Below are 21,479 nucleotides of genomic sequence, written 5' to 3' on the forward strand. Positions count from 1 at the left end.
TGTTTTTAATCAATAAAGTTCCACCGACAAGAGCCCCACCCTTTCACCATCGATGCTGCTTTTGTGCTATGAGGGCAGAGGTGAGTGGCTGAGTCAGACACCTCCAGCCTGTAGAACTGATGCTCTTTCCTCTCTGGCCCTTTACAGAAAACGTGTGTGTTCCTGTCCCCCGTCTTTGCATGTTAATCCCCTTTCTGGGATGCTCTGCACCTCGCTCTCTGCCTGGCTGATTCCCACTCCTCCCTCCGGCCTCACCCAGGAGAGGGTCCTTGATACAAATGTGTAATCTCAACAGACCCATTCTGCTCTCAGGAGCCCATCCCCACACCCAGCATCTGGAGAGAGAGCGAGAGCATGTGTCTGAGGTCAGAAGAGGACGCTGAGGGGAGCAGGCACAGGCCCTGAGCTGAGCGATAGAAATCACTGCCAAGTAGCAGCGTGAGCCCCAGCAGGGGCTGGGAGCAGCAGCCCTGCCTCCCTTGGGGAGGCTCGCAGGCCACACACAAGGGCTGGGCTGCGGGGACCACACCATGGCAGGAAGGCCAGGCTCTGCTCAGCCTTAAGAACCACGCCAGCGGGTTGCATAAATGTCTTCTTTTGAGAAGTGTCTGTTCATATCCTTCACCCACTTTCTGATGGAGTTTTCTTATAAATTTGTTTGAGTTCTTTGTAGAATCTGGATATTAGCCCTTTGTCAGATGAGTAGATTGCAAAAATTTTCTCCCATTCTGTAGGTTGCCTGTTCACTCTGATAGTAGTTTCTTTTGCTGTGCAGAAGCTCTTTAGTTTAGATTCCATTTGTCAATTTTGGCTTTTGTTGCCATTGCTTGGTGGGGGGAGGGGGAGGGAAAGCATTAGGAGATATACCTAGTGTAAATGACGAGTTAATGGGTGCAGCACACCAACATGGTGCATGTATACATATGTAACAAACCTGCATGTTGTGCACATGTACCCTAGAACTTAAAGTACTAAAAAAAAAAAAAAAAGAACCACGCCAGCCCCAAAGTCAGATGCCTGGGGCACACAGATACCTGTGTGTGTGGAGGGGGCCTCTGCGTGAGAGCTGGGACCCTCCAGAGGTCACAACTCTCAGACCCCAAATTCCAAGCCAAGTGAAACTGGAGAGACACAGCCACCCCCGAGGAGGGCCGAGCATGCCTCTGGGCAGGTGCCTGCTAGCGCTGCAGGGGCGTTGTGGACGGGCGGCCTGCGAGTGTGTGGTGCCACCCTTGTGTGGTAGAAGGAAGTCTCGGGCACGGAGGACCAGGTGTCTACCCGCTCTGAAGCAGAAGCCCAGCAGGCTGTCCTGGGGCCTGGATTTCCAACCTCCCACACTCACGGAGAGACGCGTTCACCTTCCCACCCCCAAACTGTGTGAGACTTGCTTATAGCTTGAAATTTTACGAGACATCAGGATTCCAAGTCAACAGTGAAGCTCCAGAAGAATCACTCTGCCAGGTGGGGGAGGAGGAGGAGGAGCTGGTGAAGCATCTGCAGGTTTCTGTGGCCAGTTCCTGCTTTCCTCCCCTCTATCCTTCCTCCCTTCTCCCCTATCCTTGGGAAGTGCCCTGGTCTATTCAATTAAAATAAAAACAACCACCACAACGCAAAGCCCCTACTGCCTTTGAGAATAGTCACGGACACGGCAGACAGTGTGCCGAGTTCCTCCCACCCTCCAAATGACCCTGACGTAGGTCCATTACTTTTCCCATTTAACAGAGGGAAACTGAGGCTTGGAGCAAGGCCCCAAGCCCACCTCCCCTCAAGAAGCAGCGGAAGAGCCCCGCATAGGCTGCAGCATGCTGAGCCTGCATCAGCACCTGCCAGCTCCCAGGCATGCACACATGCAGGGACTTAAGCATCTCTTAGGCCAAGAGGCCCCCTGTGGCAGGATTTCGGCCACAGCAAAGTCCCTCAACCCTACGTCCTACCCTTTTTAGGGTCACTAAAATCCCCCCACTGGGCGCTTGCCCCTCCAGAGAGCACTTTCCTGCCTAGAAGTCCCCAGAGAAACACAAAGATGCCCTGGGAGGCGGGTAGGTGTGCCAGGGAGATGAACAGTTAAGTACCTTCACTTATCGGCTGTGCCAGACTTGGAAAGAGACAGTAGAGAAAAGTGCCCCAGCAAACACTTCAACCCAGCCAGGCAGCACAGCATGGCAGCGCTTACAGCACTGGCCCAGCTCTCTTGAGAGCAATGTTCTACGAGGGCTGTTGCCTAAGCTATAGCTAAGGACACCAGTGGGGACGTATGGCCATTCTAGGAGAAGCTCAACTTCGTGTGGTCTCCAGCCAGTACCTGCATCGTCCAAGTGGGTGGCTGAGGACAGTGGCTTGTCCAGGGAGACCTGGTCCGTCCCAGTGGCCAAGGGGCTTCCGGGCTTGGCATCTTCTGAAGTCAGCATCTCCGACTTGGGAGTGGGTGGTTCACTCTGTACAGATCGGGGTCCTCCATCGGGGTTGCAAGTTTTGCTTTCAGCATCTACAAGGAAATGTAGCTGTCAGCTGGGTCTGCGCCTCCCTTCCTTCATCCCTTCCGTCATCCCAAGAGTCTTTCTGAGAAGTATCCATTCTGGGCTCTCGGTGGTCCCCCACCTCTCTCCCCCTCACCACACACCCTAGGAGTCCCTCTCCAAGTCCGGACTTTCCAGGGGAGCCCTGGGCACCTCAGCACACCCTAGCCTGGTTTCTGCTCTTGCACCCCACTCCCTGTGTGCACTCTTCCTCCGACACCTGTGGGAGACTGCACAGTGCCTCTGAGCCACGTCCACACCCACTGCCATGCACCTTTGCAGTGGCCCCACTCTGACCCCGGCCTCTGCCCTGGGGCTTGCTTTGGTCGATGGGACACAGTGGGTATGATGCAGCAGTGGCATGAGAAGTGCTTGCACATCCCTGCTTGTCCCTCCTGTTTCCCTGGACCTTTGCCCTGAAGACATGCCCAGCAGCTGGCTGGAGTCACAGACCCATGGGGCAGATCATAGGCCAACCCAGACAGGGGACAACAAACGGTGATTGCTGTAGGTCTCTGAGATGCAGGGGTTGTCACGGCTGCAGAGAACCAACTCACCTCTGCACCCACCATTTGACCCTCAGCTAGGCATTAGACAGGCGTTTATTGATCACCGGCTACGTGTCTGGCACTGTAATAGACCCTGGCAAGGTGGAGGTTAATAAGATACAGTCCTTGCCCCCAGGGGTCTCACACTCTGAGGAAGCCACGCAGATGACCACACATGGCACCGTGAGCCCAGGAACGGGGCACACTCATGGATGGATGGAACACAGAGCCGGGGTCCCCAGGTCTGACAGGCAGCCTTCCCAGAAGGGGAGGCACTGGCAGGGCGCAAGGAAGGACCTGGTGCTTTCTCTGTCTTGAAGCTCGGCTGCTGCAGCCTCTGAGGGTCTGGCTCTTCACTTGCCATCCCTGGGTTTGCACCTTAATGGTGAGGCGCTCAGCACTTGGAGAGCAAAATAAATGGCCCAGTTACCCAACTGTAGGATGGCAGGGCCCTCGGCCAGCAAGTCGCAGTCACGTCACTGAGATGCATATTACAGCCCCATGCACAAAGCCTCCACATGGTCCTGCAGGACTCCTCTCAATCCCTACAGCGGTTCCTGGAGGCGCAGTGCAGAGGGCAGTGTGACCTGCACATGTCGACACAGCCACGAGGTGGCCGTTTGGGGATGCTAGCCTACGCTGACCTCCTTCCACACACCTCCCATCCTGGCAGTGGAAGGAGGAGGCAACATTTACTTCAGGGTCAGGGTCCATAAGCCCTGGTCAGTCCTGATTCCTACCTGCCATCCCTGTGTCCTTCAACAGTGTCCCTTTCACTCCTAAAAGTGTCCTGTTTGGACAAATGGTATACGGTCACCCCATCAGGCATCCCACCACCTGCAAATGGCGTTTTGTGCCCAAATAGCAACTTCCTCTGGATCTCAATTTCCTTATCTATAAAACGGGGATAATATTTCTGCTTGCTTCGTGGCAACACTGTGAGAGTTAACGAAGCTAAGGTATGGAATGTGTCTGGCATAAGGTGTGCACTTCACATGTGCTTTCTGTCATGTTGTTGGTGATGGTTTCTGACAACGAGAAGAGGAGGGTGACAAGAGTGATCTGGCCCCTTGGTCTGCACCTTTGGGCCCATCTGCTAACAGCAGGCTTAGGACAGAACCATTTCTCCCTCCAGAGTTCTCACCACACCCAGGACTCGTGCCAGACCCATTTCCTGCCTGGGACCCTGGAAGAGATTTGAGCTTGTCATCACTGCTGATCATATTCCCTCTGCTGCACATGTCTCCTCCGGGGAGAATGAAAAGGTCAGCCACGCCAGAAGTCTGGAGATTTGGGGCTGGACGATTTCATCCATGCAGCCGCGTCAGTTGCCCAGAGGTCCAGGCGAGGCTGGCAGGCTCTTCCCATAAGGCGCAGATGGAGAATGTGCCGGGCTCTGTGGGCCACGTGCTGTATCCCCCGTGCTGCAACTCTTCCTTGATTTTGTTTTTAATTTTTATGAAAGTCTTTTCTATTTAAAAAGTATTCTTAGCTCAAAGACCACATAAAAACAGGTCCCGAGCCAGATTTGACCCTTAGCTATAACAGCCCAGATACACCGAGTAGACAAAATTAGAGGTCACAAAGCTGAACACTGAAACCAGCCCCTTCTCGTGACTGACTTATTCGCATTTGACGTGCAACTGTGACAGCACAGCTTACCCGGTCCCTGGCAACACACAGGGAATGTGAGAGCTGGCGTGGGGGGGAGCACAAGGCTCTGCCAGCTTGAGCTTCACACCTACCCTATGTGACAGGCAAGGCTGCCACCTACCACTTGCAGTTATGGACACCAGACCTTAGAACGCACAGGTCTTTTGCTGCCATGACTGTCACTGCTGTTAATAGCAAGGATGCCTCCATCATCATCATCAAAATCCCCACAACTCCCACTAGAAAAAGGCCAGAACATTGAACCTGGAAGGCCCAGAGGTCTCCAGACTCACAAAAGCACCACGCCCCTCCACAGTCTTTGAACCTTCCCCCGCTTCTGCAGCTTAGCAGCCCTTGCAGGACTTCTCTGGGTTGCGGTCGGAGCTCCAGTTCATAATCATGTTCAATGAAAAGTTTCAGTTCCCAAAATAGCCCTGGTGGCAGGGCTGTTGCTAAGAAACGCTGGTTGGGGAGGGGTTGGGGGGGTGGTGGGAACCCAGGCCCTGCTCCTCTCGCCGGAAGGTCAGCCTCCCCCCTGCTGCCCCGCCCCGGCCACTCTCCTTCTGAGGGCTGCAGAGGGGAGCGCAGAGCAGTGCGCCTGAGCAGCCACAGTGAGAGGGAACGTGCTGCAGACATGCACACACACTCATAGATGCACATGCAGGCACACACGTGTGTCATGGCACATGTGCACAGTGCAAGCACAGGTGGGTGCACATATGTGCACGTGCATGTGTGTGCACACGTGCAGACATGTGTCCCCCAGCGTTCCTACCACATGGAAACCAGACAGACTTGATTTGTCACTGTCCAGTTCCCTGAGGAAAGAATGCCTAGTCAATCTCAGGTCACTGAACACAGCACAGAGTAATAAACTCTCTTCTTTTATACCCAATGACGGGGTAGGAAATTCCTTAAATTATTTAAGAAAATGCCAAGTCAATGCATACAGGGAGATGGAGGAAAGTCATTCAGAACATAAACAGTGTCTAGCACAGAGAAACGTGGGCTGGGGACCAGGGCAAGAGGACTGGGGAAGGGGACCCCTTGTGCCAGAGATTTGGTCTGGCCTCGCTCAGTCACGGATATCTGAGATGAGGGTGGAAGGAGCACTGAAGACAGCAGAGGGGTCCCCTCTGCCCTCCCCAGGGCACAACTGGCCACTGCACACATCTAGTAATGTAATAATGCCACCAGCAGTGTCCTTCCTAGGTCCAAGCTGATGACTAGAGTCACAGGAACAGGAGGGGATGGGGTCAGAGTGGTTCATAAAGCAGACCATCGATCATAAAATAACACCCCAGGGGGAGCAAACTCATGCCCTGGGTGCTGCCTAACCCCCGGCAGCTGGCGGGCTCTCTTCTGCTGGCCCTGCCCAGAGTCCAGCTCACTCCACCAGGCTGCCCACCTGCTTCAGGGCAAGCTCCAGGGTGTCCAATGTGTGTGTCCATGTGTGTGTGCATATGTGCGCGTGTGCAGGGCAGAGGGCAATCCCGGGGTTTGTCCTGGCCAAGGAAGTTCAAATGTGAGTTTGGAGGGGGCTCAAATGAGGCTCCGGAGTCCCTGACAATCCACTCCCGCAGCCTCACAGGGCCTGTCCTGCGTCAAGTCCCGTCCACCTTGCAGGGAGTCTCATGAGCCTGGCCGGCCACAGGAGGGCGCCTCCGGCTGCAGATTCGTCCCAGCCAGCAGTGGAAGGCGGTGGCTGAAGCCGGTTCCTCAACCCCAAAGCCAGGAAAGCCCCTCTGCTCCTCACCCTGGCGAGTCCTCCCATCCACAGCAGAGGCGGCGGCACCGCGTGCCTACCCCAGAGCAACAGCCCTCACGCCTGGTCCTCCCCTGAGCCAGAGAGGGCAGGTGCACCGCCACCGCCAACAATTTCAGTCATCCTGCAAGAGGACCCGGTGACCCAGCACCAGGAGGATTAGGGACAGACAGGGTCTGACCTCAGGTCGACCCAGTGAGAAAAGACATTTCTGAAGCTAGTGCAGGACGGAAACTGCGGTGCAGGGAAGGATTTAGCCGGGAGCCTGTGGCCAAGCATCTGCGTGGATCCTGTTATTACAGCACATTGATTACAGGTTGATGACAGGTGGCACACAGTAAAGGATTCAAGCAGCACAGAAGAGTCGACTGTGAAAAGCAAGTCCAAGTCCCCTCCCAGAGCAACCCCTGCTGCCCTGTCCCTGATATTTCCCTGCAGAGACACTGGGGTTCCTCGCAGACCCCACCCACGAGCACTGTGGCCGCCCCAGGATCCCCTAGCAGCGTGGTCATGCCTCTGCCACCCCAGCCGGTGTGTGGGCAGGGAAGATGGGAGGCGTCTTGACCCAAGCCCCTCTCCCTTTCCTGCTTCCTCCTTTCCTCCAGGCCAACCCACCATCTCAAGGTCCCTTCCACCGCGGGGAACTTGCGCTTGCTGCTCCTGTGGGCTGGAAGTCACTCCCCGCTTCCCTCTGTCTCTTGGCTTTTCAACCTTCCTGCATCAAAGTTGGAATCAGCTGTGGAGGATGAGGAAGCACTGCTGCCTGGGTCCCACGCCCAGCGCATCTAATTTAACTGCTGCCTGAGCGGTGGAGGGTTATGAAAGCTCTCCAGGTGATCCTAATAGCCAACAAACTCTGAGAACCCGCCTGGGTCCTCCTGCCCACCTTTGGACCTGACTCAAACATCTCCCGGCCTCCGAGGACCAGGGCAGGTCCTGTCTCATGACCTTAGGGTGCTGCGTCCTTCACTGCACTCACCGTGGTCGTGAGTTGCCGGCTCTTTGTGGGATTACCTAATGGCCCCACTGGATGTGCGTTCAGAACAGTATTTTGCTCACCTGTGTCTTCAGCAGCTCGCATAGACCCTGACACATAGTGGGCCCTCAATAAAATGCCATGGCATCAATTTAGGAGCACATTTTCCCTCAAGGAAAGAGACTGTGTTTCAGGCCACTCTAGTCCCTGGTCCATAATCATTTAGCAAGAGAGAGAGTATGGACGATAGAGATAAGCAGACCACAATGTGGGGAGCAATCCACAACGTGGGGGTCAACCCCCACCAGGATTTGACATCTTTAAATGGTTGACAAAAGAGAAAAAATCAAAAGAAAAATAATAGTTTATGGCACATGAAAATTATATAAAAGTCAAAGGCCAGTGGCCATAAATAAATTTTTCTTGGGACACAGCCATACCCTCTCATGCACGTTTTGTCTCCGGCTGCCTTTGTGCTACAAAAGCAGAGACAAGTGGTTGCAACAGAGACTGCATGGCCCCCTAAAATATGCACTATCTGACCCTCTCCAGAAAAGGTTTGCCGACCCTGATCTAAAGTGATTCTGTAAGCCTGCGGGTGTGTGATGTCACCGTCGGAGGCACGGAAGCCAGGGACCAGGCTCCCACGGCAGCAGGGTGAGAGCCACGCTGTAGCCTGGCCGCGGCCAAGCACTCGTCTCCAGCCTCTGTTCTGACCTCATCAGACGAAATCATCTTGCAAAAATTCAGAGTGGAAAAAAGCCAACGCTCCTAGAAGTTTTCCCCTTTAATTATTCAAGCTATAGCTTCATTTTTGAGAGGAATCAAATCTATATACTTACTCTTCACTCAACAAAAGTAATTTTTTTATAGAATAGATGAGAAAAGGCCTTAACATTGTTTTCATCTTCCTTTCTCCTTCCCTAAGCTCCAAAGTCATGCTTGTTGGCAACATATTCAAAATGCCAGAGTTTGGCACTTTTTTGTCCCATCCCAAGTAAAATCCTCCAGATTTCTAGCTCAGCAACTGCATTCCGCCAAATCTGAGTGTCACAACACAGCGTTAAACATCTGAGTGCCACGGGACTTGACACCAAGCTTTCCTCGCACATGTAAGGTTTTATTATCACTATTAAGCAATTTCCCATGTAGATTTCCCCTAAAAATAGCATCATCAAAATACTTCACTCTTCAAGTCTAAAGAAAGGGAATGATGACAAAGGCTTGGACCCACAATAGGGTTTGTGTGCTGACAGGCCCGGCTGCATAAAATCTGGATTCGTTTATTTCATGAGCTTCCTTCCTAATTCCTGACATTTGGGCCAAATTACAAAGACACTAGTAATATTTTAAGGCTGAAGCGTGGAGAGAGGAATTCAATATATTCATGCAAGCCTCAGGAAATAGGCCATGCATGGCCAGATTCCTTAAATCAGGAGGCCAGAGCTTGGTCCAGCTCCAGAGAGTCTTCCAGAGGCAGTGAGGTTTTGTGAAACCTCCTAACCAGGATTTAGCCTCTCAGGGAACCGGAAAGCACCAAGGGCTAGTGTCAGCATCCAAGTCCTGGGCCTCACACCTCCAGGAATCCATCACTAAGAGAAAGACTTGGGAGTTAAAGAACTCTGTTCAGTTAATTGCATGAGTGATAATAACTGGCCTTTCTGAAAGATGGAAACAAAGATGATTATGTAGACACCACTGAGATTAAACTCTCTAGACCAGAGACCAAGAGATCAGGATTTGTTCTGTGTCTCTGCTTTCAGGCTGCAATGACTTGGGGCAGTCACCACCCAGATCTTCACACTCGTCATCTGCAAATGGGATAACCACTGCCCCCCTCCTCAGGGATGCTGGGAAGACCAATGAGACAGGGCGTGCAGAATATCCCACCCAGCCCCAGCATGTCCTGAATGCTTCCTACATGGTGGTAGTGGGAGTAGGTAATAGTGGAATTAAAAATAATTTGCCCAAATGGAGGACTGAAATGTGAATATTAAAAAAAAAAGTTAATGCTGAAAAAACCATTGCTACCACTTTAAAGGAATCAGGATAAACCACCAGCTTCATGCACACCCAGCTCTGTTAGACATTCCCCAGAGAGGAGTCGTGCCATGAGGGGGAACCCTTCAGCTCAGTAATGGGGTCTCCCATGCCCCTGGGGACTGGACCAAAGGGATGGCTCCTGACATGGGGCATTTCTCCAACCTTGCAGGCTTCATCTGAACACGGCCCTCCTTGGATTCTACTCTGTTTCTGATGGGCTTCCTGGGCTCCTGTGAGACTTTTCATTCTGCATTCCCAGCACCGTGCCCTTCCAAGCCAGGGATGGGTCCCACTTACCCTGTTCCATCATCTCCAGCAGCCCCTTCTTGATGAGCTCCTCTCGGCCTTGCCTGCCGGCCATCTTCTTCTCCAGCGCTGCCCAACACACAAACACACAGGTGAGTCTTGGGCAAAGGTGTCACTGGGCCCTGTCCAAGCCACAGCCAATGCCAGGCTCAAGTTTACAGACCAAAAACACTGAGCTAGCAGGCGCCTCGGGCTTAGGGGGCCTAGTCCACTGGCAAGGCCCAACTTTCTTACCAAGCGCGCTGCTAAGCAATGTACATAAACCACAGCTAAAGAGCAGTGCACGCAGTAGATATTCTACAGCAATCATTTCTGTGATTTATCTGGAAAGCCCTCCACATATAACGCCCCTCTCCAAGCTAGCTCCCACCAGCCATTCCTGCCCTTCACCAAATGTTCCTTAACTTACCAACCAAGGAAAGTGCCCTGCCTCTGCCCCCAACAGCCCAGGCTCCTTTCTGTGGTTCCTGTTAGCCGTTGCTAAGTGCCTCCTGGCCACTGTTAACATCCACTCACAGATGAGATTCTTCTGTGCGGCTGTCCCACTAGAGCTTCTTCCAATAAACCCAGGTAAAAAGCTTCCAGTCTAGCAGATGGACAGGAAGGGAGGAGGCCAGCCCCCAGTCCCCTTCCACCAAGTGTAATTTGCCAAATCTTTGTCAATTCCGCCTTCGGAATAGCCCTTCCTGCCTCCCCTTCCCGGAGCAAAATACTCTTGAGCGACAGCCCCCACCTTGTCCCATTCTCCCTTCCTTCACGGGCAGGCCTCGGGCTGCTCCACAATCATCTTCTTCCTTCCGTCAGGAAAACTGTTTGCCTACAGGTGAGCCCCAATTTCCAAATACAAGACTGCATAACCACCTCAACCCTTTCTTTGAAAGATGCAGCTTTGCGAGGGCTGTTTCCATTGCTGTGATGCTTTTCCCCACCTTTCCCAATGAAGCAATTACATCTCAGCTCAATGCAGCCTCCTCACCTGGGTCTTCTCGGACCACTGGGCCCAAAGCAGTGCCCGCCCTGCTCATTTCCATCCCAGGGCCTGCTCAGTGATCCTGCCATAAACCCTGGATCACAGAGAGTCCATCAGTGTTCTGTGTGTACAAGGGGCCCTGCCAGATGCCAGGGAACAGACAGAGTCAGCCCACCTGGCGCAGCTTAATGTCTAGTTGGGGAGGCAGATGACAAACAGGTGCTGGCAATGGAATTATTTCACTTATTCAAAAGCATTTCCTGAGCACCTGCTACGTGCCAAGTGCTGAGCTGGGTGCTGGGGAGTCACGGAGGGCAGAACTCCTGCAGCCTCACGGTCACAGGTGTGGGCTCCATTGGGGCCATGGTGACCAGGTGTTCAATCTATGGAAACCCCTTACACATTTACTGAGCACCTACTGTGTGCCAGGCACCGTGTCAGGCACAGGAGATTCTGCCATGAGCAAGACAGGCACAGCCTCTGCCTGATGCCAGCACAGGTGGGAGGACAGATGGCAAGTGTCTAGAAGTGGGCGAGGAGGCATAAGTCAGGCCTGGGGCGGGGGACTGGTTGGGGGGCAGTTGTCTGGGGAAACGCATCCCATCCTTGACCTCCGGGGTGGCTTCCCCGAGGATATTTACCCTAAAGCCAAAGCATGAAAAGGGAAACCCAAACACAGCAGTGTGGGGACATTTTTGGGCAGAGAAAACAGAATTTCCTTTCTGTGGTCCCAATTTCCAAGCCAATTTCCAGGTGCCAGAATTGTGGATAAAATCGACAAAGTGAATGCTGACCTTGGGAAGTGTCAGCAAAGAGGCTGCAGCCAGGCTCACAAAGCAGATAAGAACAGGGGTGGAGGCTTCGAGCTCTGAGTGGACCCCGTCCCCAGGCCGGCACCAGGCGGTGCTCATGGTGGCTAGCCTTAGACATCGGAGGTCTTTTCCTGCACTGACTCAAGGACTTCCCAATGACCCAAAGACGCAGCTGCGAGGGTCTACCCTCCCCATCTCGGGGATGGGGACATCAGTGGTGGTGCAGCTTGTAAAGGTGGAACAGCGTGTAAATGGCTGAGTGGATCTGAACCACCTGCCAGGGCAGGCATGTACTGAGACGCTGCTCCACCCTGTAGCCCCTGAGAGCCATCTTCAGCCGGTTCCCCCAGCCTCGCCTACCAAAACCACTGTTCACTACATATTTCTCTTTCAATCATCTTTGCATTCACTTCAACTTATCCTCACCCTTGATGCCCATGAAATCAGGAATTTGATATGCTGAAACACATAACACCCCCCGCTTTAAGGGAAAATAGTGGTTTGGAATAAGTAAACAAAATGCAGCACTGTTCCTCGAATTTCCAGATGCCCGAATGATGGTCCTGAAGGTGGGGATGCTGCAGGTAAAAACCTCAAGACCTCCAATGCCCTCGCAGGGTCCCCAGAGTATCTTGCTGGTGAACTCACACGGCACAGCTTGGAGTAGGCCAAAGAGCCCAGGGTCCTCAGAAGACAAGCCTCAGCCTTCTAGTCCCACAGCTGGGGGCGGCAGGCCTGGAGAACGTCAGAGACCCCCCTGAGGTCACGCAGGTCACTCTGCTCCAGTCCCCCGGCCTCTCACTGCTGCACAGACGTGCCTTCCCCACTCGGTGCCTTCTCGAGGGCTGCTCCCATTGCTGCGATGCTATTCCCTGCCTTTCTCAACAAACCAATTACATCTCAGCTCAATGCAGCCTCCTCAACTGGGTCTCTCAGACCACTGGGCCCAAAGCAATGTCTGCCCTGCTCATTTCCACACCCGGGGCCTGCTCAGCGATCCTGCCGTTAAGCATGGATCACAAAGAGCCCATTAGTGCCGTGTGTGTGCAAGCGGCCCTGCCAGATGCAGGGGAACAAATGGAACCCGCCCATCTAGCTGAGCTCAGCATCCAGTGAGGGACGCTGCCTTGCAGCCTCGCTGGAGTCTGGAATCGACTCGCGTGCTGGTTCACTTGGTGGCTTCCAGACTTTGTCACTTGACTCCCTACTCTGCAGAAAGCTCTGGGTGGGCAGGGCCTGGCCCCCTCCTGTTGGTACTGGGCACACAGGAGCTGCTCAAGATCTGCTGAATGATGATGCTTGTTCTGTTTTCATTTCAACAAGAATTCATCTATCAACTTCTTGGTTGGTAAAAAAATAATTTTGTAAAGCACGCACAAAAGCATGAGTGGAGGGTCTGCTGTCGGTGTTGGCTGCCTCCCCTGCCGTGGGCCTGGGCGCTGTAACACCTGGCCTTCGTCTCCACCATCCTCAAAGCCCTGGAGCCTGCACCTCTTCAGAGCTGGAAAGGAAATGGGACCCCAGGGACCCCCCGAGGCAACAGCCTGAGACGGGCACTCTCCAGGGCTGCTTCCTGAGGCCCGGGACTGATTCCACAGCAGCAGCTCCCTCACTAATTGTTTTTAGGTGTGGCTCACATGCATGTGGCTGGAGGCAGAGCCCTGGGGTGCAGACGCGGCCTCCTCCAGGCTCTGCTTCTCAGAACACTGCCATCCGCAGAGCCCATGCTGACCAGCCACCACACCTGGCTGCCAGGGTCCAAGCCTCAGCCCCGCCACCTGCTGGCTGCATGACCCTGGGTGAGTGACTTCCCTTTCTGGGCCTGTTCTCCATCCCTACAATGGGGCAGGATCCTGTGGGAGTGCTGGCCTAGCAGGAGGTTCTGAGGGTTGAGTTGGCTCCTCCGTGCCAAATGCTGGGGGGTCGTGTTCTACCATTATGTGCCTTATGGCTGCTTGTCCCGTCATCACTGCCTATGTCCACCCTGTCCATGGTTCAGCCTCATGGCTGCAGTTCCCAGGGTGGACTCCGAGGAGGCAGGGGCAACGGGACCAGCCATCGTAATCCCACTTCCCACAGAGCCAGGGCTGGCAGGGTGTGAGGGTGCAGCAGGAGGTGAGTGGAGGAACCTTCTGGATGCTTTGGTGGGAGGGTGTAGGGAAGGCACACTGAGACAGCTTAGGAGCGGGGGAGCAGCCTCTGTTTTTCAGGAAGAAGAGAGGCCCAGAGGTGTCAAAGCCAAACCGACAGCCTCAACCCTGAGTCACCCACGGGGCTCTTGGCCAACTAAACCCGAATCTGTGGGGGCAGGCCCCAGGCCCCAGCATCCTCCAAGTGAGATTGCAGGTGTGGGAGGTGAGGTGGTGTGAGAGTCGCGTGGGCTGGGGGCTCGCCACCCAAGTGAAGCCAGCGAGACCTTGCTCCAAAGCCAGTGTCTTGGCCCAACCCAGCCCTAAATGAATCAGAGGCTTCATTTTTAACAAGGTCCCAGTGGATTTGTGGGCACCTTAGGGTCTGGGCAGAGCGTCCCACATGGGGTGCCTGGTGCCGACTCCGCCCCAGGGCTTCAGGGAGGCCAGGTGGGCCCTAGAGAGGCCAGCAGGGTAACTTGCGTGGCTCCCGGCCATTACAGGCCATGAAGCACGATCTGCCCCTCCTGTGTAGGGGCCAGGAAGTCACAGATCAGCAGGGGCCGCGGCACCATTCCAAGGACGCTGGTCCCAGCCAGAGCCTGCCCACGCCTGTCACCAGGCCCTTACCTGACGTTGTCTGCTTCAGTTTTTCGTTTTTCTTTTTCCTCCATTTCCAGGGTTTGAAGATCCTGCCCAGGGTGGCCAGTTTGCTGTTCCTCCTCACAGGGGGAGTTCGAATCCCTGAGACCAGATATTCAGGACGCGCCGGGGGCGTTTGGTCCATCTCATCTGGAAGACGAAGAGGGACAAGTGACCACCAAACCTATGTGACTCCTGGGGGCCCAAGGTGGCGACCTCTCTCACCCTGAGGGGTCACCAGTGATCCCCCCAAAGCCTGGACCCCAGGAGGGTTGTCAAGCAACGCGCCCACAGTGGCCGCAGCAGCTCAGCAGCATGTGCTGAATTTCCCTCTGTGAGACCCTCCCTCCTGCGACCCACTGGTGGCCACTGGAAGCCCTCACCTTCCGCCATGTGATGTGCCACGCATGAAGACATTGCTAATTCCAGGACGAAACGCTGCCTGCCCAGGACCCTTGCTCGTGCTCTGCCCTCCACCCACGCTGCTCTCCCTCCCAGCCACTTCTCTGCCTCATAAACTTCAGCTCCTCCATTGAATAGGACTTTGTCCAGGGTCTTTACCTTCCTCTTGTTCCAGACAGGGTCACTCCCTTGTCTTACGCCCATGAAGCTACCTATGCAGGCACCAAGGAGCCGCAAAGACCTCTGCCTGCCTACCCTCCCACCAGGCTGCCACCTCTCCTAGGGCAGAGGCCAGGCCTGGGGCAGCCTTGGACCCCAGCGCAGAGCCAGGCCGGTGAGAATTCTGAGTGAACGGCTGCAGAGTGAGCAGGTCTGTGAGCAGGCAGTGGAAGCAGTGCTCCTGCACCCCTTCCTTGTCCAAGAAAGGGCCATGTTTGTAGACTCTGGGACACGTGAAGATGAATGTCCCAGGAAGCTCATGGCAGTGCTGTTTGTTGTAAAAGAGACTCATAGCGACCTACATGCCCGTCCACAGGGGACTGGGTAAGTCATCGTCTGTCCTGTCAACGACCTGTGTGCAGATGCAGAAAGAAAGAAAGTGGATCTCCAAGCACGGACAGGAAACTGATCTGAGATAAACAGGCCAAAGAAAACCCCAGCGCACAAATTCACACGCACCCGCCACCAGTGTGTGAACAGGGGTGGTATACAGGTGCACACTGGTGTATGGAGAGAAAATGTCTGTGGGTCCCCCAAAGAAATGGGGAACCCCGGGGCTGGGCACAGTGGCTCACGCCTGTTATCCCAGCACTTTGGGAGGCCGAGGTGGGCAGATCACAAGGTCAGGAGTTAGAGACCAGCCTGACCAACATGGTGAAACCCCATCTCTACTAAAAATACAAAAATTAGCCGAGTGTGGTGGCGGGTGCCTGTAATCCCAGCTACTCAGGAGGCTGAGACAGGAGAATCGATTGAACCCGGGAGGCAGAGGTTGCAGTGAGCCAAGATCACGCCATTGTACTCCAGCCTGGGTGACAGGGCGAGACTCTGTCTCAAAAAAAGAAAAAAAAAAAAAAAAGAAGGAAAGAAATGGGGAAACTTGGCTGTTGGCAGGCGGGGGAAAGATGGAGATGTACTTCATAGGCTGTTTTTGTAGCACATGCTGTGTGTCCCTTAGTACAAAAGATTAGTTAGAATGAAAACAAAATGCAACTAACAAAATGGTAAAGTTAGAGAAGCTCACAAAATAAGCCAGCGTCACCTCCATCCCACGGTCATAGTATAGATCAGAGTTCAGGCCATCGCCCAGGCAGGACTGAGAATAAATGAGCACATTGCCCCAGATGCCTCCTGGGACAGGGAAGGGACGTTTCTTCTGGCAGCAACAAGGACCTGAGTCCCATCCAGGCTCCGATTTAACCTCCCAGTGTCGCTGCGGGAGGAAGATCGCAGACCCGTGGGGTGCTCTCCAGCACGGCTGCTGCCGCAGGAGCCCAGACCTCTGCCAGGACCCCTCGCCCTGTGAACATACACACTCCCCCACAGCCGGCTCAGCCTCCCATGGTCAGCGCGTGGTCAGTTCCACAGCCGCAGGCGAATTTGCCTTGTTGCCTGTGGAAGGGGCCAGGAACCCTAAGCTGATGCAGACCTCAGAGCCCCAGGAAACACAGACTTGCTGGGAGACGGGCTGGAGAGCGTGGTTAACACGAGGGCTCACCTGAGGAGGGAGGTCACCTTTGTCAGAGAGGACAGGGAAGGAGGCCACCAGTGTTGGGAGGGGAAGAGGCATTACCAATGTCCAAGGGGCTGGGGGTTATGACGAGCCAGGCCCCTCGGACCCAGGGAAGGGGTCACACTCCCATCTTTCCCACCTAAGGCACCCCATGCATGCCACTGGCTGCCCCAAGGAGGCCCAGGATGGCCCGCTCTGAATCCGGGCTCTGCAGCGCTCAGCCTGGAGAAGAGCCATGTGAGGCAGCACTGAGGGCCCAAGGCCCCACATGGCAGTGACCTCTGTGCCCCCACTGACAGGCGGCCTGCCTGGCAGCCTCTAGAGCTTCCACAGGGTCTAGCTTCCAAAGGGCTGCACCTGTCTCTAGCCCAGGGCCTTTGAGTAAGCCACCCAGCCCCTTGGAGCCTCGGTTTCCACATCTGTTAAAAAAAAAAAAGACATCGTGATAATCATCCCTGATAGGTAAGGTTGAGAGGAGGACTCAGTGCGGTCATAAATTCTGGACAGGCCAGTGCAGTGGCTCATGCCTGTAATCGTAATGCTTTGGGAGGCCAAGGCTAGCGGATCACTTGATCCCAAGAGTTTGAGACCAGCCTGGGCAACACAGAGACTCCACCTCTACAAAAAAATTTTGGAAATTACCCAGGCGTGGTGGTGCATGCTACGCAAGAGTCTGAGACAGGAGGATCACTTGAGCCTAGGAGGTCAAGACTGCAGTGAGCTATGATTTGCACCTGTACTCCAGCCTGGGCTACAGACAGAGAGAGACCCTTTCTCTAAAAAAAATTAAACGAAAAACAATCTGGAAACAAAGATAAATATCCACAATACACAGTTTGTTAATAGTTTATGTTATCATCCGTGTAAAATCATATTATCTATGTGTCTAGGCTTTATAGTTACTCTGATTAACACACCAGGCCAGTGCAGGTAACTTTTGGTAAAAATTTCTATCATAATAATTTCTATTATATAAGCAATAGAATAATTATGATGGAGTAAACGTTGGTCACTGCCTGTGCAGGGCCAGGAACTATCCTAAGGCATTGTCCTATTTTACCTTCACAATAAATCTGTGAGCTAGAGATCATTCAGTTTTATATCCATTTTACAGATGAACAAACTGAGGATCAGAGCCCTGAGCCATTTTGTTGTTGGTCTCAGGGCTGGGAAATGCTGTGGCAGGGCAGGACCTCGAGCACCTGACTCCAGAGACCCCTCTCACCTTCCAAAGCTGCATCGAGGGGACCCAAAGCAGAGCATGGAAGGATGGGACACCAAGACAAGAGGATAAACCAGGCCCACCCTAGGTGGGTTGGGGCATGAGGCCATTCTCTCCAGGCATTACTAATAGGGTGCTGATATGGTTAGGCTTTGTGTCCCCACCCAAATCTCATCTTGAATTATAATCCCCATAATCTCCATGTGTCAAGAGAGAAACCAGGTGGAGATGATTGGATCAGGGAGGTAGTTTCCCCCATGCTGTCCGCATGATATTGAGTGAGTTCTGGTGAGATCTGATGGTTTTATAAGGGCTTTTCCCCCTTCGCCCTGCACTTCTCCTTCCTGCTGCCTTGTGCAGAAGGTGCCTTGCTTCCCCTTCACCTTCTGCCATGATTGTAAGTTTTCTGAGGCTTCCCTAACCATGCTGAACTGTGAGGTCAATTAAGCTTCTTTCTTTTATAAATCATGCAGTCTTGGGCAGTTCTTTTTTGTTTTACTGGGGGCACTTCTTTGTAGCAGTATGAAAACAGACTAATACAAGTGTTAACTGTGCCAGGTGCTGTGTCCACAGATGTTCCACGAAGCAGCCCCATGGGGAAAGACAAGCCCAGGAATGTTTTGTTTGACGTTCTGGGCTTTGCAAACCATTAAGGAAGCTACAGCAATGGCATCCTCCACTGTTTTTGGGGCAACCCCAGCACCTAGTGCCTGGTACACAGTGGGAGCTCAGGAAATGTGTGGAACCAGGGCAGCTGCAGAACACCGATCAACCACAGATCCTCCCGGCCACCCTCTCCCCAAGGCCACAGGAGTCAGAGGGATGTACAGGGGTCTTTCTCTTCTCAGAGACAATGCATTCCATGTTCTCATCCTCTCCTTTCCTTCCTCCACCTACAGATGCCAGATGGGAGCAAGACTGTAACTCCACATGGCCCTGGGAGAGCCAGCTGTCCTGAGCATGCTTGGCACAAGGGGAAGGATGGGCTAGGTCCCCCAAGCCTAAGACGAAGATCCCCAGTGATGAGCAGAGAAGACGAGGATGGAGCATAATCATTGCTTTATTTATATCTCACCTCCTCCACAAAGGATCGGCAGCAGTCACCAGAAACACACATACACAGCTGCAGGATGAAGGGAGTGTCAGGAGGGATCTGGAGGAAGCAGGGTCTGCTCACGGCCACAGCATCAAGGAGTTAGGTGGGTCCCCACGACAGACACCACATGGGCTCCAGAGGAGGGTATTTGTGTGCCCTGAGCTTCCTAGCAGCCAAGGCAAAAAGGAGCAGCACACAGAATAAACTACAGATCAGACCCTGAACCCAACTCTCTTTGCCACCTGCATCATTACAACCCTGGTCCAGCACCAGCATCCCTGCCCCAGCAACTGGTCTTTCTGTGATCCGATATCTTAGAAATAGAGCTCTAACCCTATCACTTCCTGCTCACTCCGCTTCCCCAGGGAAGCCCCAGGGCTTCCCCTCTCATTTAGACAAAATCCAAGTTAATCACTAAACTTGTGCAGCTCTCTGTGCTCTGTTGCCCCTCCCCCTTCTCATCATCCTTATTGTGCATTAGTGCTTGCCATGTGCCATGGAAGCCAGTGTGATGTAGCTGTGAAGAACATGGGGGCTGGGACCAGGTACCCCAGGCTCCCCTCCTGGCTCTGCCACTTACTAACAGGAGGTTGAAGCATTGACTCCCTGCATCCCCCTTGCCAGGGCCTTGCTGGGGGATATGGTCTCTACTTCTTGTTGTGGCTATGTGACTGCTTCCACTGGTGGAAGGTGGGCAGGAGGGGCAGTAGCGCCTCCCCCTCCCTACCACCATCACTGCCAGGACCACTGTCACCACCTTCACTGTTTTAATCAGCTGCCTCCCCCCACTTCTGCCCTAGTGGCTGGAGCAGGTTCTGGGGTTCCCACCCCGTCTCTGACACACAGTGGTCCTCACAGCAGAGCTGAGGGCTGGGGAGGGAGCGCTTTGGCCACTGAGGAGACTGCACTCCTCTCTCCCTTTAAGAATTCACTCACTCACTCACTCACTCCAACTTTCAACAAATACGTACTGACACCAACCATGTGCCATGTATCCTAATAGGCACAGGGTGTGCAGAGGCGAACAAGAGAGACAATGCCTGCCTTTGTGGAGCTGTACTCGCCTGTAGGAGATGAACAATGAATAAAGGTGTGAATTTAAACAGTCCTGGCTCACCCCATGTGGGATAGCACTCATCACTATTTCTTGCCTTCCTCTTTTTCTCATCACAGGTATCAGCTGGTGTGCATGCACATACACAGACACACATGCACACACACACACGCACACACACAGACACACATACACACACACAGACACACATGCACACACACAGACACACATGCACACACACACATGCACACATACAGACACACACGCACACACACACACACGCATGCACACACGCACACACACACGCACACATGCACACATACAGACACATACATGCACACACAGACACACATGCACACACACAGACACACATGCACACACACGCACATGCACACACACACACATGCACACACAGACACACATGCACACACACATGCACACAGACACACACACACATGCACACACACAGACACACATGCACACACACACGCACATGCACACAGACACACACACATGCACACACACAGACACACATGCACACACACATGCACACATACAGACACATCCATGCACACATGCACACATGCACACACACAGACACACATGCACACAGAGACACGCACATGCACACAGACACACACACAGACACACATGCACACAGAGACACGCACATGCACACAGACACATACAGACACACACACACACACGCACATGCACGCAGACACACACACACATGCACACAGACACACACACGCGCACACACACACACACACACTTATTTGTTTCCCTGTTTGTAGTTGTCTCCACTCCTCCTGCCCATGCCCCGATTTGAAGCTCCTGACTGCAGGCCCTTGATGGATGTTTGCAGCTTTATCTCCAGTGCCAACAACAGCTCAGGCACGTGCCAGGGGGACATAGAGAGCCCTGAACCAGGATCCCCACAGACGCAAGGAAGGACAGGACCCACGGCCTGCTCAGGGAGCCTCGAGGGCAGGTGCCAACTGACCGACTGTGACAGGGTCAGCACTGGGTGCTCCAGAGGGCCGCCCTAGTGAGGAACAGGACAGGGGCTGTGATGGGAAAGGGGCAGGCTGTCCAAGACAGGAGGGAAACAGTGGTTGAGAGGCATGGATGTGCTGCGGAGGCAGGCAGGGTCGTAGCTAGGGACTTGAATCTGACTCAGAATTCAGCAGAGAGCCGCTAGAAGGTCTTCAGCTCAAAAGACCCCTTGCTCCTAAACCAAAAATCCAATGCATTGACCAGGACAGATGACTTAGTCTAAGCAGCTCCTCAAGGGGCTCAGGTGTCTCAGGGGAGTGAAGACCCCATGCCCAGGGGCCTCAGGCTGCACTGCTCTGCATCCCTCTTGGGAGGAAATTCCCTCTCCCCTCTGCCTTCCCTGGGGTGGCTCAAGCCAAAGACTGTGCCAGGGGAGGGCTTGTGAGGGCTACGACTCTCTGCCCAAGAAGAGAAACTTCAAAATAGTGCTGCTCAGAGGAGAAAACTACTTACAAACCCCCCACAAGGGCAGAGGACATGAGCCCATCACTGCAGGTATACAGCAGGGCAGGTGTGGTCATCCACGGCACGGTGTGGCCCGCGGATGCTGGTGG

The 21,479-nt window shown here is 53.8% G+C and overlaps 1 protein-coding gene across 5 annotated transcripts in view; it reads right to left on the reverse strand.

Annotated features, from left to right (window-relative positions):
* Positions 1 to 21,479, reverse strand: part of PHACTR3 (phosphatase and actin regulator 3) — a 273,840-nt gene that overhangs the window by 91,229 nt on the left and 161,132 nt on the right. For all 5 annotated transcript variants that reach the window (XM_055266142.2, XM_055266145.2, XM_055266141.2 and 2 more), the window contains exons 2-4: positions 14,349 to 14,510; positions 9,799 to 9,876; positions 2,303 to 2,485 (exon numbers count right to left, since the gene is read on the reverse strand). In XM_055266142.2, coding sequence (XP_055122117.2) covers positions 2,303 to 2,485; positions 9,799 to 9,876; positions 14,349 to 14,510 — 423 coding nt within the window. The remainder of the gene's footprint in view (positions 1 to 2,302; positions 2,486 to 9,798; positions 9,877 to 14,348; positions 14,511 to 21,479) is intronic.

The sequence above is a fragment of the Symphalangus syndactylus genome, chromosome 24, assembly GCF_028878055.3.
Source record: "Symphalangus syndactylus isolate Jambi chromosome 24, NHGRI_mSymSyn1-v2.1_pri, whole genome shotgun sequence".
Lineage (NCBI taxonomy): Eukaryota > Metazoa > Chordata > Mammalia > Primates > Hylobatidae > Symphalangus > Symphalangus syndactylus.